Raw genomic sequence first — 19,259 nt, 5'->3', positions numbered from 1 at the left:
GAATTTGTAGTTTTGAAAAAAACTTATTAATTGGCCAGGAATAATAGTCTCCCTTTTGTTGCATGGATACAGTATTAACATCAATGAACAATTTCTGTGGATAGCAATATTTATACAAAGATCAAATTAATGCTGTGCAATTGTTTTTGGATTTTATTATCATAAAGTGTAACAGGAAGAATCCAAATTTAGGAAATGAAAAGCTAAGTTATCCAGTCTAGCACTTGGGTTCAGAAAAGTAAATCACTCTGCTTGTTGAACAGGTTCTGCATATATCATAACCTTACACTTTCAAGGAGACCTTTGGGCTTTCAAGTGGAAATACATTTCTGCATCTGCTGGTAGGGACCTCAACTTTGGAAGTCCTTCAGGTAACCATTCACATTGGGGAAAAAATCTTCCTAAAAGTTATTCCCAACTCTTGGCAAACGGAGTACATACTTTATCAATAATAACCTAAGTTGCTGTGAGATTATAAGCAAGGATGTCTCATTCTCATTGTAATTTCTCAGCTTTGTATCATGTCTGAGTGAACAGACTTGTTTTAATGTTAGGTTAAAAATACCTGGCAAAGAATATTCCAAAACTAAGGCAGAACTCTTGGCAACTAAGCTCCTATTATCAAGACTGTCATTTGTACTTCTATAACTGTTTGATTTGGTATAGCAACCAAATGGGACAGGTTCAGATTTCAATGGATAATTAGGACTGGAGAAAAAAATTCAACCACCCTGCCTTCCATTGAGGACCTGTACACTGCATGAGCCAGAAAGAGGGCCTCACATCCTGGACATAAACTGTTTCAACTTCTCCCCTCAGGACACCATTATAGACACAGACAGCCCCCCCTCCCCTGCCATCACTCTGCTAAACACGTAATTCTCACAGTACTGTTATGCCTAACATGTAATCATGTATTCTTCTTATGCCTAATATCTAATCATGTAGTAGGACTGTATTACTATTATTCTTCTCACCTTTCCTTTTACCTACTCCTAGTGGTATCTCATGGCTATCACTTGTTGGTTTTATCTTATGACTTATAATAATATCTTGTGATTTATATTTTATCACTCTGTTACTTGTATGCATACTGAGAGCTTTTGAACTGGAGACGAATTCCTTGTGTGTCCAAACACACTTGGCCAATAAAAAATATTCCATTCTATTTTATCACATTCCTAGCATTAAATGTCAATCATACCAATTTCCTTTTGTTGAAATATTACATGATCTTTTTTGTCTGCTTGTTTATGACAAGCTTCACTGTTAAGATTTTGATCTCATCAAGCCTTCAATTATACGTATGCAATTCGGCTCAGCTTCCTGAATATGCTTCTTCATTCTTAACAAAGACTAGTTTCCAGGAATCTCAAGTTCAAGCTTGCTGGAGCATTATATTCAGGATTAAAGGAAATGGCTGCTCTACAAACATATATCCGCAGGCGTGTGCATGCACACACACAGACACACACTCCCATTATCTTTTCAGATTACTTTCTGCTTGCTTCCCAGATCTTTTCGTATGACATATTTTTTCCATACTGATGTAACAATATTATTGTTAATGTTATCTAGAAGAGTTTAAAAAAATTGATGCTGGCAAAAAACTCACGGTTATAGAGAGTGATTATATGTAGGCAATTGAGGAGCTGCCTCTTGTATTCATGAATTCTCTTGACATGCACATCAAACATAGAGGATGCATTAATTTTGACTTTGTACTGTTCTTCCAAGTATGCAGAGAACTTCTGTTTATTCTCCTACCAAAAAGACATTTTAAGTTGATCTCGGAAAATTTAAACAGACATTCAACTCAAGTGCCTGGCCTAAATGGAATTAAAAAAAATACTATCTACTTATAATATAAATATAGTTTTGCTAGGAGGTAGCACGCAAATGAATATAATAAATAAGAGGTAAATACAGGTGGTCCTTGATTTAGTACAATTGGGATTGGAATTTCCATCCTGAATTGCTGAAGTTATAATTGGACATGATTTTATGACAATTTTTATGGCAGCTGTTAAGCAAATCACTATGGTTGTTAAGATCATTAAACTAATTGCACCTCTCTAATGGTATTTTTTTGTCACAAATTAGCATAAAAGGTTGCAAATCTTAATCATATGATTGCCGAATTCTGCAACTGGTTGCAAATGCGAGCCAAATGCTAAGTGCCCAAATTACAATCACCAATCATGTGACTACAGGGGTAGTATGATGGTTGTAACTGTGATTATAGGTCATAAATCACTTTTTCTGAGGCTATTGTAACTTCATTGTGAGCTGAGAGGTAATATAAATTTGTTTACTAAATAAATAAATCTTTTAACAGTTGTTAAACAAATGGTTGTGAGGATAGATACATAGATAAGATAGATAGATAGATAGATAGATAGATAGATAGATAGATAGATAGATAGATAGATAGATAGATAGATAGATAGATAGATAGAGACAGGTGGCTGGGTGGCTGGCAGGCAGGCAGGCAGGCAGAGACAGACATACAGATGATAGATAGAGAAACGTGTGTGTTGCAGTTATTACCTGTTTAACCTTAGCTACATCCCTAATAAAGGCTTCATCATCGACAAAATCCAGCAGCTTCTTTAGCTGGTTAAGATCAGTGAGGAAATCTTCTCCAATTCTCTGTATATTAAGAAAATAAAAATTATAATTAATAGAACTGATATTTTTCACAGCTGAATGCTTCTATTACTATGTTCATTTCCCATTGCTGTCAGATAAGTAGCAGTGTTTTGATATTGAGATGAAATCTGGTTCACTCTTATAGGTCTTGTTGACAATGAATAAGCTTGTTTAGGACTAACCGCTGAAATGGATACTGGGTATAATACAAGATGATTGTGCAAAAATGGAGAGAGAGAGAAAGAAAAAAGCAACATCTGCCTTGGTATAAAACTGCTTCTCCTTTGATGTCAAATAAATATCCATCTGATGTGGCTCAACTAAGAGGATCCACTGGCAAATGCAGTATTTGGAGAAGTCTATTTGGCAGAAGGCAATTGCCAATATTTGGAGTAACAAAGCTAACTAGCTGACTTTTTCTAATATTAAGGTGAATAAATGCTCATAATAATATTAATTATAGTTATTTTCATGATCAGCCAACATAGCCTGAATTTAAGCAGGCACTCTGCTTAAATTTTATGTTTCAAAGGAAATCTTAAGTAAGGAGAAGTTGACATATAGTCTACCTGATACAAAGTTGAACATGACTTTCTGCAAATCTGAATGCAGACTTACTATCTATCTACAGTTGTTTATAGATTCAAAATCATACTTTTGTCAGTCACCATATTGTTATGCAGTGTTCTAGAATCATCCTAGGTAAGGGACCAGATAGTCTGTCTCTTCTTTCTCCCCTCTTTTTGAAGGCGCTTCATCAGACTCTAGCTCAAACCTAACCAAGTATTTCTACAAGCATTTCCTATTGTCTGATATGTCTTGTATCTTACCTCCACAATAACTTCAGAGAGTCCTGGGTTACACAGTAGAAGCCATCGCCTGGGAGTGATACCATTGGTTTTGTTTTGAAATTTTTCTGGCTCTATTTCGTAGAAATCTTTGAATCTACAATGTATATGAGTGAGATACTGTAGTTTTAAAAGGAACAATGTCATATACATTATTTGGTGCCAGTTGGCATCATTAACTCTTTAGCAGCTCCTTTAAAAAAGAGAATAGTCATAGGATACATTTATGAAAAGCGTAATCCAGATCTTGAACAGTGCTAATTCTGCTCTGTTCCACATATACCAAAGTACTTCTGTTCTGTTTGAAGAACACTGATAAAGTGAAAGCAATTTAATATCTTCAGATACTCAGGACTAAAACTCCCAAAATACTTTTCAACAGAGCACTGATTGATAGAAATTGAAATGCAAACCATCTGGAAGTTACTAGATTGTAATCTAATATAGTTAATGATTATCTGCCGCTGAAAATGGATTATGCCTAGGAAATGTATCAAGATGAAGAAATATCTGGGAAACAGGTTATAAGCAAAAAGTTGCAGGTGATGGAAACAAGAAGTTTAAGATCAGACATGATAACCATTGGATGAAGCAGACATGTTCTATGTACATAGCAAAAGGAAGAATGAGATGAACTTTAACATCCTTTTAAAATTCCATGTCTCAAAAAATGGGGAATGCTGTCTGGACTAAAATAATTCAAGCTGCATATACTTAAGAATAACAGAGAAGGACTATATTAAATCCAGTTTCTAGACTTGTTAGTTTTCTATGTGTGGGGAATCTTCTATTATGTAAATTTGTACCCGAAATGCAAATTCAGGAAACACAAACTAGCCATTCATTCATTCATTCATTCATTTATTCATTCATTCATTCATTCATTCATAATTTGTTAAATCTCAACGTGTATATTTTGTCCTCTCACTACTAAGCACTTCTGTTTTCCAGGCTATGTGTAAAATGAATAAAATCATTTATTTTAATAAAAAATAAATCAATATTTGTAAGACAGCAGATATGTATGAGAAGAAAAAACAATGCCTGCTTCTTAGATCAGTGACAAGTCTATGAAGAACACCAGGATAGACATCTTACTTATAACTAAGTAAAAGAGAAACAAGCAGGACTCACACAGAATTCTTCACAATCTCAGAGTGAATCTGAGCCACTCCATTGACTGCATGAGAACCAATGACACACAGGTGGGCCATATTGATCCTCTTGCAATCTCCTTCCTCAATTACAGACATCCTTCGGAGGCGGTCAACATCTCCAGGAAAGAGGGAAGCCACATACTGATAGAATGTACAAAATAATGGGAATGTTAGGACAACAAGCTAAATCATATCTCACAATGAATTCACTTAAACTGAAAAACATGAACAAATCCTCCAAAGTTCAGGAGAGGTAAAACTATTTTACATTTTTAAAAAGAATATCACCATCCCCCAGAGAAGCCAGCTCAATCAGAGTTTTGACACCACCATTTCGCACTCTTGAACTATTGCAAATGCAGAATTTGAATACTGTACCTTCTAACAAAAGACATCAAGATCTATTCAAGGATGATATCAATGACACTGAAAAAGACATGCTAGCTAGGCCATACTAACAAAGATATCCTTAAACATGGTCAACTCATCAGCTTCTAAGCCTGATAGTTTTAGCAAGACTATGTAGACTGCTGCTTCCCAGAGGTTGGTACTGTCAGCAGTAGTGAATTGTGGACACTGTAACACAAGAAATATGTAGGTAGCAGGTGGATGACTGATGTTGTTTTACTGATTGTAGCAAGACCACAATAATCTGAAGCCTAAATATGACTGATTCTACCCATGCTATTATTCTATCCACTTGCTAGAGCTGAATAGCTCTAGAGCTCTTTGCTATGCAGCAAGGTGGCCAGAGAATGTTCAACATGGCATAAAAAAGATAGCTAAACTAATTCAATAAAACTGCTATGTCTGATGTACATGTTATCATTCAACTACAAATGACAAATTAAGTTTCTTCTGGTTTGCCATTAGATGTCTCACTGAGCTTCATCTGATGCTAGCAATGTAGGGTCACATACATTAAGCATTTACCTGCAAAATAATGTTCAAAACCACACAAAATGAAAAAAATAAACACTTTAAAATTGCCAAATTCTTACAAGATCATCAAAACTTTGAGGATTTTCTTGTCTTCACATGAGGTTAGTGAAATCTTATGAGAGCACTAAGACTTGCAATATCTTGAGCCTCCCCTTCCTTTCTGTGGGCCACCGTGTGAGATCATGAGAGTATATAATTGCCAACCTCTGGTATCCTCTCTCTGCCTCTCCCAAGTCCTTTTTTTTCTCATTTAGATGACTTACATCCAAATGTTTTTGGTTGATAGCATAAATGATCTCCAGGTGCCTTGGCAGGAGCTTCTCAAACATAGACACCGGCCAGCGCTCTAGGGCCTCAGGCAGCACTGTATGATTAGTGTATGCACAGGTTCGTTTTGTGATTTCCCAGGCCTAGAACCAAAGACACAAATGAATTAATGTGATTAGAAGCAAATTCTATGGGCTGAAAATAAATGGTTGTAACTTCAAATGGCATTAATTTCTGATACTTGCCATGGAGATTACCCTGATGCTGAGCTGTAACTTATTGGTTGCAGCCTCATTATTAATGAAAAAGCCACACATTAATGAAACTGAAATTCCATTGACGATGGTTCTAGAGCTAAGTAAAGAGCTTGAAGTATCATAGGAGTACGGTAGTCATCGCATACAGAATCAAAACCTGTCTCTGTGTCTAGTTGTTTTGGTATGCAATGCCCTGTGGAGGCAACCCCAGGGGAGGGGTTGAACAGTTTATGTCCAGAATGTGAGAGGTCCATAGATATTTTCTCAGTCCTCCTTGTGACCCATGCAATATTCAGGTCCTCAACTGAAGGCAGGCTGGTTGTAATTATTTTTTTCTGCATTCCTAACTTTCAGCTGAAATCTGTGCTTGTTCTGTTTGGTTGCGGCACCAAACCAGACAGCTGTAGAAGCACAAAGGACAGGCTCAATAATTCCTCTGTAGAACTGTATTAATAGCTCCTGGGGCAGACTGCATTTTTTGAGCTGACACACGAAGAATATTCTTCGTTGTTCCTTTTAAATGATGGTTCTAATGTTAAGTGTCCATTTCAAATTCTGGGAGATTATAGAACCCAGAAACTTGAAGGTCTCTACTGCTGATACTGCACTGTCTAATATAGTAAGAGATGGTAGAATAGGAGACCGGTTCCTAAAATCCACTCTCATCTCTACAATTTCAAGCATGTTCACTCCAGATTGTTCCAGCTGTACTACAGGACCAATTGTTCAACGTCCTGTCTTCATGCAAATTTATCATCATCTCAAATGAAACCAATGACTGTTGTGTCGTCATTAACTTTAAGAATCTAGTTTTTCACCATCCTGGCTAGAAATTCTAGAAAATGCAATCCCCTGATATCTGGGGGAAATCAAGTTGAAGAAGGAGAATCTCTTGGTAGTTTCTGAAAAAAACTTGTTGGGGATCAAAAATTGTGTCTTTCCTGCCTCCCACTCAACTCTTACCTTATCCCAATCCATATGTTCAACATCAACAAAGATCCTTATGAGCTCAGGAATGGAGAGAGCAGGATGAGTGTCATTTAGCTGAATGGCAACCTGTAAAATGGATAACATAAACTTTAATATGAAAATCTCTATTATTTCCATCCAGAAAGAGCCCAATGAGTCCATGGAACACAATGGAAAATCTGATTTCATTTTATGTTGATGGCAACTTGGTGACCCCAGACCAGCTCAATTCCTAAATATAAAGAGGAAAAAAAATATTAAGGACTCTGGAGGAACTACAGGGTTTAGTCATACATAATCTGGCCAGTAACCATGTCTTGAACTTGATATTTAATCAAGTTTTAAAAAATAAACTTTTAATCCCTATTAAAAGTTTAAAAAACCCAGAAAATACGCTAAAGAAGTATTTCGGGCTGTAATTTTCATTACTGGTGCTTATTGCTGAATTTGTTTTGTGAATTTGATACTGTATTGCAAACAGTTTCAGAAACCCATCATTATTCAGGATATCCAACTTACAAGGTTCTAGACAAAGATGATTGGTAAAATTTATAAAATCTGAATAAATCCATAAAAAATTCTGGAAGCATTTGCTAATATAAAATTTATTAAAAATTTGTTGTCACTAAATAATGTAAACATCATGGTATTAAATAACAACAAAAACAAAAATAATGGCATAAGTCTATGCACACCACTAATAGTACTGCAAAGATCAGCCCAACAGGACTTCAGGAGATTCTAGTGTTAAGCAACATTTTGGTTTTACTTTTCTTAAGATCAAAAGACTACCAAACATTGTCTGAAAGAGAGATAAAGGTATTCTTTAAAATTAAAATGATTTATTTCAAGATTTGTACAAGCCCTCATGTGAAATGTTCACCTTGTCGGGGAAGGTTTCAAAACAGGTCCTCACTGGGTCACGGCATCCAAATTTGGAAGACTTGAATCGTCGTATGATGTCCTGGAGAGTGGCAGCTACCACAAAGTACTCCTGTTTCAGACGCAATTCCTTTCCTTCAAAAAACTTAGCAACACAGACGGGAAAGGAGGTTATATTAGTCTATGTCAGAAGCAGCACTATGAAGCTACCAAAAGAAAGCAGGCTAATAATGGAAATGATCTGAGGGATTGTAAAAATCAAGCTCCTTTCCACAGCGAAAGAAAGAGATGAGATGGACTTTGCTAATCAGGTTTAATCCTCAGTGGTTTTCCTATCTCAGGTCCATATTGTATATAAAAGGCAGCCTTCTTTTAATAAGTTTTTACAAACATTCACATTCACATTTGTGGATCAGCACTGATCCCAAGAACATGGAAACTCTTAGTTTCTTCTGAAAATAAATGGGACTTTAAGGACGCTTAATTCTCCCTGTATTGTATACCCAGTGGAGTTGACTTGGATATAGTGCAGTAAATGTAAAAGTCTGAGCAGAGGAAAAGTTTGCTACGGAGTGGTATGCTCCTGAACAGAGATTTATTCAGAACAGAGGACAGAATGCAGGAAGATGGAACTAAGGAAAACTATACAGAGTAAATGCATGCAAGCCAAACATCACTTGTGCCTTTCACATAATTTTCATAAATTTTAGTCTCCTATTATAGCTTCTGCATTTCTCCTTCCCATCAGGAGTTGTTTTATGAAAATGGTGAGAGGTTCATCGGAGAAGTGGAAACTGGAGGATCACACTCAAAACACACAAGCAAATAGTTTTTTCTAAGACAGTCAGCAGAAAAGCAGCCAAATCCACAATCCACAATTCACTAAAATAGATTTAACGAAGCATTTAAACTGTACTTACACTGCACAATGCAGCAGATACTTACATTATCATTGGGATACAACACTCTGGATATGTTTTCTGCTAGGTTTCTATCCAACACAGCTTCGATATAATCACCAACATTAACTATGAAGGAGAATGAAGATATAGCTCAGAGTAGTTACATCAATGAAATGGAATACTCCAAGAGCTATACGTGTTTATCACGACACAGCAGTCATTTCATAACATTTCCTTACTTTACCTTTGTTCACTGAAGTTTTCAAAAGTTTCAACTTGTAACTCATATTGTTTACAAATTCAACAGGAAAAAATTCCAAGTTGAATTTATTTTAAATGTGAAATAAATGTATGGATTCGTTGCCTAACTGTCTGTCTAGCTCTCAAGAGTTTTACTCTGGAATTGGATTTCACCATCTTTATTATTTTGGAAAAAATAATGGATATACATTTCTAAGGAGATGTGCAAAAGACCGTCTCGGTTTTCAGTATATCAGGTAATTAATGGGGCTTGGTTTTAGAGGTTAAATGAAGCTTTCTTCATTGGGTTTATTTACTATGATGTGTTCTCAGGAAAAAGAAAAGAAAAGGAACACCAGCTGCCAAATGTTTGCCTTGCACATATTTTGTAAATTTACTGGACATGTAATTTTTGTTTCTTAAGTAGGACTAGGAGTAGAAGTTTGGCCCTTGGTGACTGGAATTTTACACTTCTGCCTTCATTGCCCCTTTTAAATTACCTCCCTCCAAACCACTCTGATGTAGAAAAGAAGCTGCTTTTAGTGGCAATAACCCGATTCCCTTCTTTTGTGGATAACAGATTTGGGAAGCAGATTTTTATCAAACAAGGGGTAAAGAATGATGAGCCAGATTTCTCTTTGTGATTTTTCTCATGACTTCAGTTGAGATAAAAATAGTTTTGCATATACATGCATACATTCTATTCTATAAGAATGGAAATAGATAAACTGGCTCCAACTATATGTTCTATTTACATTTCCTTTTGTATAGCAGCTACTGAAGAGAAGAGGGTTGTGTCATTTGGATTATTTAGACGTCCCTTGAACATACTTAGAAAGTATACAGAGACTTTCTTTGCTACATGCTTAGATTCTAAAAAGGTAATGTCAAAGGTGGGTAAAATGAAGACCCAGATTGTTGGGGGGCAATATGCTGACTCTGTAAACTGTATGAAAAACTTTTAACATTGAATAGAATAACATAGAATAACAGAGTTGGAAGTAATCAAGCCATAATCAAGCCCACAAATGATCCCTTTCTCCTGTTTCATGTGGGGACAAAGAACCTGAAATAACAAGAGATTATGAGCAGCTAGGCATGAAAACAAAAGAAGTAGGAGTACAGATGTACTTTCAACATAAGGTCAACATCCAATGAGAGAATGGAGAATTTTAGAATTTTAGGAGAATTTTAAACTACCGATTTGAAGGATGATGCCACTGAGACAACTTTGGATTCACAGATCATGGTCTACATTACCTACATGAAGGGTTTCTGGAAGGGGATTAGCTGCATCTCACAAGAACTGGGAAGAATGGTTTGGAAAATAATTGGCTCAGCTTATCTCAAGGGTCTGCAACCTGTGGCTCTGGAGCCACATGCAGCTCTTTCAGCCCTCTGCTGCAGCTCCCTGTCAGCTGATCCCACCACTGGCTGGCCCCTCCCCTCCCCATCACTCCTCACCTGGCCTGAGAAGGTAACGTTGATGATGGGGGATGGAGACTCGCTCCATATTCCAGAGCAGGAGATGACTGGGTGGGAGTGAGTGATGTTGAGTTGGCCACGCCCACCCAGTAACATCGGTTGTTAAATTATTGGCTCCTGGTATTTTCTTCTCTGTAGCAAATGGGTCAAATGGCTCTTTGAGTGTTTAAGGTTGCAGACCCTGGCTTATCTAAAGGGCTCTAAAGGGCTTTAAACTAAAATTGGAAGGGGAGGGAAATCAATCTTTAGGTCCCAATCCCAAACATAAACCCCAAGACAACCAATCAAATAATTAGGTAGGTAGTGATGAGTAGTGATGAGAAGGAAGGGGAACTTAGATATAAAACAGGAGGCCGGGGGAGGCGGGGAAATGCAGGAGCAGCCATAAAAGATGCCTATACACTAATGCTCAAAATATAAGGAACAAACAGGGCAAACTTGAATTTAAAAAAACTGATAAAATAAACAAACACTTATATAATGATCTTAATCATTATTAAGACTACTTACACTCTTCAAGGTTGAAATCATTGGGTGCCTTGGCTGACCACAGTCTCATAGTATTAACTGTATTGTTCTTGTATCCTGGAACCGGTGTATCATAAGGCATGGCAAGAACAACCTAAGGTGGAGCAAGAGATCAAATAAAGATGGGCTAACACAGTGACATAAAAATGATAGTAACCTGTAATTAAAGGGCGCTGCAATTGTTCACTCAAGTATATCACGCTCATTTTGTTTAAAAATGTGATTTACAATTCTAAACAGCCTAACTTAATGTATTGCAAATAATAACATGAGACAAATAAAAAGCATTGATATTACACAGCAAAATAGACCCTCGTATCCTCAATAGTAAAGCATTCCCAATAGAAAAACCAAAGGAGAAAAGAAGATAATTCACGCCTCTCTTTAACTTGGTGGCATTTCAAAAAATTCAGCACTGGGGCTCCGCAGGTCTTGCTAGGCAAGCACTTGACAGAACAAAGAAGGATCTGATGTTCTTTAATCTGCAAAGGAACTTGGCACTCAGTCACAGATGTTATTAAATGAACCTTTCAGAGAAGACTGTTCTTTGAAGGGGCTGGAAGTGAACGTAATTATGTAATTCTCTCCATTCTTGGCAGTTTAGCAACCCTAACTTTCCTCTCTCACAGTCTCCATTATCTCCTGAAGAATGTCTTTGTTAGCAGAACAACATCAAGAACAAAACCACCTCTAGGTTCAATGCAATACGCTAACTCGGGGCTACTCTTGTGTGGTTCAGAGTAAGCTACAACACAATCCCCAGATCCCTCTTCCCCATTCTCTGCCCTCCTCTGTTCATCTAGAGTTGCATTTCCTATCTGCTTTTGACCAGACTTTGTTTACCCTAAATGCTGCCCTCTTGCCTCTCTGTCTGGGTCATCCACTCTTTCTTCTTTCCATTGTGCCCAATCGTTTTCTTTCCTGTGCTTTTCCATCTAGCTCTCCCTGTTAACGTCCTCTTTCTTGTCTACCCAAATTCCTTCTGACGTGCATGAGCCAGCCTTTCCTGCCAACCAGACCTGATTCTTTCCAGTCTATTCATTCTCCTCCAACCGCCACTTGCAGCTCTTTCTACCCTCTGCCCAATCAATCTATCCAGCATGCACAAACAAAATGCACGCGCACACACACACACGCAAAACTTCACTGACCTTATTTCACTGCTTTTCCCCAGCCTCCCTGTGATATGTTCACTTACTCACTTGCTTATAGGCTGCAGGTTCTTTGTTCCTTCCAAATGGGAGGAGAAAAATGTAATTTTTTTTCTTTAATGTGGGCCATTAGACCAAGACTGTGTTTTACAGTCCCTTCTACTTTACATTTTATAAAAACAAAAACACGTCCTTTTTCTGGGTTGGAAGGAAGAAGCGAGCTGCTTCTTTCATCTGTTCCAAAGCAAACAAAAAAGTTGTGTGCTTTTTGCATCGGTAGAAAAGTTTTGAAGTGGCAGCTTCTTTTTTTAGTGTAATCCTCATAATTTCTTCTAAAATTAGTCATATAATTTAAGAACAAATATTAGAATATAAAGGAATAACATCAAATATAAAAAATAAAGAATAAATAAATTCAAAATAAAGAAACAAAAAATAAATAAAAACAAAAACTAGTATAAGATGCAATTAAAAAAATAAATTTGTGCCCTCAGCCTCTTTTAAGAGTACGACTTTCAAAATACGTCATAAGCCCAATGCAGCTTTGTAGTTACCAAACATTGGGTATTATTCCATATATTGCTTTATTAGTTTATTGAATCAACCTTAAATGTTTAAAATCACAAAGCACATTAAGCCAGAATAAAATAAACTATATTTTAATATGGCATGATTCCAGGATATTGTTTTGATTTAAACAGGCTTATGTTTTAATCAAAGGGTATCTATGTGATACAGAATGGTAGTTTGCTGGCTTGATCCAACCAGGCTCTTCATATGCACTTAAGCCACAGACGGTAGATTTGCTAGACTCAAGTGACATAAATCTATTCGCAATACACAAGTAAATAATTGTGGAAGACTATTTAAATTGGGATCTAGTCACAAGCTTGGCAAGCTGCTTTGTCCAATTCTGATCTACCTCATGATAGCATAGGCTATCAGCAAGCACCAAATTGACTTGATTTAAAAAAAAACCAAACACCCATGGGAAGTTTATGAGCTAGTCAAGTATCTCCTAACAAGTGAAAAATGAAACATTGAGTAATTACAACTATCCATGGAAAATCATGTATTCCTAAACAGTTGAAAAATGATATCAAATTTCAGTTTTGCATGTCTCTCTAGTCATTCGTTTAGTCAATCTGTCCAAGGAGAGCTGCTGTTTAAACCAATTATATGCTGCTCAACAACAAATGTGGAACACTGTGGCCCAGGGTCTATGTAGAAAACATAGAGAGGCTCAAGCCATAACAGGTCCAAATAAGGTTTGCAAGCACAGAAGCCTATGTTTTAAATTGCTCTGAAGGTTTTTAATGTTTGCAAAAGCTCATGCTGCAATAAATCCATTTGTTTCTAAAGTGCTATAAGATATTTGCCTTTAGAACTGACACAGCATTCAGAAATATGACAGAATCTGTTCTTTTGAGAACTGAAGAATTACCCAAACATTTGGATAATTAAAGACTTGTAATCTAGAACCAATTCCCATTCCTTACTGTGCCATTGTGTTTATAGTAGACTGAGACCATTGTTCTTCTACCTACATAACATGGTTTTTCTCAATTTTTTCTTTTTTAAGCTAAAGACCCAGGTGTGCGGCTTTATTAATTTGTTCTTATATGCTGCCTATACTCCTTAGGGATTATGGAGATGGTATTCTCAACATATCTGGAAGGTACCAGATTATGGGAGCAAATAAAATAAAATCTTTGCATCAATTGCATGGAAATTGATCTGATTTGGATCAATTCATACAATGTTTGTGGAAGCATTCATATACAACTACAATTAAATTTTACTCAAAACTGACTGTCTGATTTCCAAATAATTTAGAATGAAATCAACATAAAAACTAGAATAATTCAAACTGCATTATTGACACATTCCTAGTGTCTGTTTGTTGTCAAAGCTATTCAGGCAGCATTTATTGCTCTTACCTCTGCTTTCTTTGATGCTTCCTCTGATCATTACCCTACTAAATGGCTGTTCTCACCCAACCCTTCTATGTGAATTGTAATCCAGCAAACTGGGGAAATTCTACTGATTGATTTTATCCTGGTAACATTGAGGATAGGTAGACAAGTACTCATTTCTATTGTCAAAGTCTCCAAACCTAAAACTATTGCCATATAATATATCTGTTTTGGCTATTTTGTTCTTGTAATTAATGGTTTTCCATATGTAGCTTTAAAAGGTGTACCTGAGTATCAACCCATTTAACCTCATTAGGAGTATGAACTACTCGACCATAGAAATGTACAGGAAGCATGTATTCCGGGCGGGCTTTTTCCCAAGGATTGCCATAGCGCAGCCAATCATCGGCTTCTTCCACCTAAAACAAGGAGAAATGACTTACAAATTGTCTTCTTTGCCAATGAATTGTGATTAATGAGCAAGAGCTTTTTTAACAGCTGAATGAAAGTGGGGGTACCCTCCCCAAATATGTTCACTTGATACAGCACTGCAGTCACTCTGGTCCAAATAATGATCTTTTCATTTTTCCAGCCTTTAATTTTAAATATATATCTTTGTTTTAATTGTCATAATCAATGCATTGGGATATATATGATTATGAAACAGAAAGTTTATCATGCATTTCTTGATTTTAAGAATGTATAATAAACCTAACTGAATTGCTTATAATAGCAAAAGCAATAGCACTTAGACTTATATACTGCTTCACAGTGCTTTACATCCCACTGTAAGCAGTGTACAGTTTACAATATTGCCCCCAACAATCTGGGTCCTCATTTTACCGACCTCGGAAGGATGGAAGGCTAAGTCAACCTTGAGCCGGTGAGGATCGAACCACTGGCAGTCTGCAGAATTAGCCTGCAAAACTACATTCTAACCACTGCACCACCACGGCAGGAATTCTTTGCACAAATACAGAGTTGAAAGTTGTTTCCTAAGTGCAGTAAGAGTAGCATGTGATAAGAAATAAAGCATGTATGAGAAGGTTTAACAAATGGTTCAACATTGCACATGGATTAAGACAAGGATAGGTGATGTCTTGGAATAAATGTACAGTATAAAGGAAAGCTTCTGGTGTTGTTAGAGGTAGATCAGTTGGGAACATGTGTGTGTGTACCTTTGTATGCCATGTTGTTGACAGAGAACCTGAATAATTTGTAGCAAACATTAGAGATGATTTTAAGATGCGATGAGCAGAATGCACCTGAAAATCAGCGCATCTGACTCCAGCAGATATGTCTGACAGGGAAATTGAAATGAACAATTGCCAGTTATGCATAAATGGCAAAATATAAACAAGAATATTTATGTTTCTTGGTAGAAGTTTACAAAAGATGAAAAAAAATGAATGGAGAAATTTTAGTAACTGCACATGTTGGTAGCAATGTAGTGGGTAGAAATGAGTCATGTTGTAAGGAATGAATATGGGGGGAAAAAATCAAATGGCTGCACATAACATCATCTCCAACAAACTCACTTATAATGAAAGTATCTTATACATTTATCAGCGCACGAACTATGACAATTTTAATTTTTTATGGCTAAAATCTTAGAAGATGCTGCCAGCATTAGTTTTATTATATTATGGTTCCTTAGTTCACCTATATAGCTTCAAAGTCTGGCATCATGACAGTAGCATTTTATGATGCTAGTAATCAATTAGGATAATCTGTTAAATATGCGGCACACCAGGCTTTTCCACAAGATTTCTCAAAGTTGCCCTTATGGACAATACCTAACCTAAGATACTGGTGTTTACCAAGCTGCCATCAGCTGCTGCATCTAGTGCTTATAACTGGCAATGCTAATTACTTAAAGAGCTAGTTGTAAAATATGTTTTGTGGGCCTATGTAAGGATGAGTCAACATACAGCTGCCTCTACAGGTTAATTTCAGTTTATATTAGTTTGGCAGCAGACCCACTTTCCAGAGTAATGGGTCAACCTTCACTGGATGTGTTCAAGCTGAATCTATAACCCTGCACTGAGCTGAAGGCTGGACTTGACTAGCTAAGTGACTCTGTCCAAAGTCAATGATTTTATGACTTTTAGTCAGCATGGCCACTTCACAGGCGCTGCAGCCTAACAAGTGGATGCCCACAAGTTACTTACTCCATCCTTAGAGGTAATGTGATGGGTATATATTAATGCAACCTCAGCTTTTTTAATTAAAAGAAGTGGTCCAAAACAGCTCCACAATGAGGAACCACTTGAAAAGTCTCCACTGGCTTCATTTGGCACTGCATTTTTTTCTGAGGTAGGACCCCTCCTTGACAATAAAATATAGACTGTCCTTTCTTAGTAACAGTAATTGGGATCAGGATTTCTGTTGCTAAATGATGTGGTCACAAAACATGACATTGTGTGACTACACTGCTTGGCAATGGCAGTTCTGGCACTTCCAGTTGCCGTCATTAAGCAAATCCTGTGCCCTCATTAAACATGATCTCACATGGTCACTGTTTGTGAGCCCCTGCCAGCTTCCTCACACTGACGTTGTTTGTTAGAAGCTGGTAACAAAGATTGCAAAAGGCAATTGCACAACTGGGGGAAAAGGCAGCGCATAATTGCAAACTGATTACCAACCGCCTGGATCCCAATGACGTGACGGTCAGGATGCTGTGACCATTGCAAGTACAAAGATCAGTCACAAGTACCATTTGTTCAGCACCATCACAAGTTTGAACTGTCAGTGGTTGTTAAACAAGGATTACCTGTATAGCCTTTGTCTACAGATAAGACTTGGCTTCAATTTTGGGTATCTATGATTAAAAGATTCTCAAATAGTAGACTTATGCAACTGACATTCTTTCCTGCTGTTTTTCCCTAAGGCTTTGGACAAGCTTTAGCTACCATCACAGTCCTCTCTCAAGCTTGATTATCACTAAGAGTACCTGACAAGACAGATAGAAGTAAGGAATGATCTTTCCCTCACCTGCCAGCCATTGACAATCTTTTGATTAAAAATGCCAAATTCATAGCGAATCCCATAGCCATAGGCTGCAAGCCCCAGTGTTGCCATAGAGTCCAGAAAGCAAGCTGTCATGGAAAAGAACCAACACACATTACTGCCCAACAGAAATAAACACCCAGTCAAGCAGCTGTTACTGATGCAACTCAGTGTGTTTGTGTTTAGAAGACTGCACACCACGTCGTTCCCCCCTCCCACAAATGAGAGTGGAATAGTGGCTAAGAGATTGAGCTAAAGACATAAAGGTCTTTTATTTCAGCTCTTCCATGATCTCACAAAATGGCCTTAGTAAAGGCACCTTTTCTCAGCCCCAATCCCCATGTTATTCAGGCAATAAGATTATAGTACCAGGTCTCAGAGTTGTTATGTAAAGATTATTACTAGGTAAAAAAACCAACAGTTTTTAATATAATAATATAATATAAATTACATAAAAAGGTCTTTGTATCAGTATTGCAAACAGTTCTCCATTTCATCATAGCATGTTACATGTAGAACAATCTAAGTGCAGCCATGCTAAGTCTGACAATGCATAATTCAGCTTCTCACACCCACCCAGCAAGATGCTTAACAAGGCAGTTGGTTGACTGAGAGCCTTTTCAACTCTGCATCCTATTTTATCAGTGCTACACTCCACCTCCTCATTTTCTCTGAATCCTCTTATATTCCTGATTGCAATACAAATGGTCTTCCTCCTTAGAAATGTACTGGCATCTTCTAATCAACAGTCACTGCTCACCTGCCAGACGCCCCAGTCCTCCATTGCCAAGGCCAGCATCTTCCTCAATCTCTTCCAACTCTTCTAAGTCAAGGCCAAGCTAATGTGAGGAGTAAGCAAAAGACAGGAAATACCATCAAGTATATAGTTTTATACTTGGAATTTGCAATTTCTTTCATTTTAGCCTTCTGTTAAAGGAAGAACAATTCTGATTCTTTCTGATCTTGGAGTAAAGTTAATTTATACATTCTATAATTTAGGTTGGATCTCTATGCTTTTTATGAACATTGAAAAATTTAACATCACTGCATGAATGGAATATCTGTTTATGTGAAATACCTTATAATCACCTCACTTCCAGTTTCTGACCCTTTTCTGATAGGATTCTTAAAAAGAGGACACAGTCTTTCAACCTCTAACACATTTCCTGGAAAAATACACCCCCCAAAGCTAAATAGGTTTTTTAGCATTATTTTTATTGGAACTATTTAAAATAGTCCTTCTGCTGGTCAAAACGGGCCACCTGTTTTTGGCCAGCAGAGTGTTGCTGAAGGCTGGGGAGGCCGAAAACGGGCCACATGGGGGTCTCACGGGGCCTCTGTGCAGCCCATTTTTGGCCAGCAGAGTACTGCTGGAGGCCAGGAAGGCCAAAAATGAGGCATGGAAGGGGCCCCATGTGCCCCCTCACGTCCCATTTTGGTTGGCAAATTGCTGCAGGAGGCGTCTGTTCCATCTCCCCTACCTCACTCCCCACCCCCATCCCCGGCCTGCAATCAATGCTGATTCGGCCCTCAAAGAAATCCAGTTTGACAGACCTGGTCTATAGTTTGGGGTGCTGATAGTACCTTGCTTTTTCATTTTCTATGGTGAACATTCTCAGCTTGATTTCTTTCCAAACAAAACAACTTCTCTTTGCCCAGAAAGAAAAACTGGATCTTCGTGAATTTGATAGCAAGGTAACTAACTGTCCAGGCTAAATCACATTAGCAGCTCTGCCAAAAGGCCTGGAATCCATGAGTCGTTCAGAAGGAAACATTTAAAGAAGTACTGTGGGCGGATTACACTGAAACTTTACAAGGCTCTAAAAATGATCAGGCTCTTTATTAATATAGTTTGTATCTAGATATCAAACGGATAAAGACTATTGTGATGAGAGTGAAAAAAAAGAGAGAGAAAGAGAAATGGTGCATTTGCATTTTGAGGTACATACAGCTCATAAACTATTGTATAAGCTATGGCTTGGCATTCCTTTTGAACACATAAAAGTTAGGGTTTGTACGGAAGAATGCTCTACTCTCAAAGGCTATGGATTAAT

At 37.4% G+C, this 19,259-nt stretch overlaps 1 protein-coding gene across 1 annotated transcript in view; it reads right to left on the bottom strand.

Annotated features, from left to right (window-relative positions):
- Nucleotides 1-19,259, bottom strand: part of PYGB (glycogen phosphorylase B) — a 38,983-nt gene that overhangs the window by 9,266 nt on the left and 10,458 nt on the right. Inside the window, exons 3-14 of the mRNA XM_026684555.2 lie at nucleotides 17,966-18,044; nucleotides 17,191-17,294; nucleotides 14,484-14,615; nucleotides 11,112-11,223; nucleotides 8,920-9,002; nucleotides 7,976-8,119; nucleotides 7,087-7,179; nucleotides 5,863-6,009; nucleotides 4,635-4,798; nucleotides 3,483-3,597; nucleotides 2,551-2,652; nucleotides 1,616-1,763 (exon numbers count right to left, since the gene is read on the bottom strand). Of these exons, the coding sequence (XP_026540340.1) occupies nucleotides 1,616-1,763; nucleotides 2,551-2,652; nucleotides 3,483-3,597; nucleotides 4,635-4,798; nucleotides 5,863-6,009; nucleotides 7,087-7,179; nucleotides 7,976-8,119; nucleotides 8,920-9,002; nucleotides 11,112-11,223; nucleotides 14,484-14,615; nucleotides 17,191-17,294; nucleotides 17,966-18,044 (1,423 nt within the window). The remainder of the gene's footprint in view (nucleotides 1-1,615; nucleotides 1,764-2,550; nucleotides 2,653-3,482; nucleotides 3,598-4,634; nucleotides 4,799-5,862; nucleotides 6,010-7,086; nucleotides 7,180-7,975; nucleotides 8,120-8,919; nucleotides 9,003-11,111; nucleotides 11,224-14,483; nucleotides 14,616-17,190; nucleotides 17,295-17,965; nucleotides 18,045-19,259) is intronic.

This window comes from Notechis scutatus, chromosome 1, assembly GCF_049901735.1.
Source record: "Notechis scutatus isolate UNSWTSFEM ecotype Mainland chromosome 1, rNotScu1.2, whole genome shotgun sequence".
NCBI lineage: Eukaryota > Metazoa > Chordata > Lepidosauria > Squamata > Elapidae > Notechis > Notechis scutatus.
This window is presented reverse-complemented; position numbering and strand designations above follow the sequence as displayed.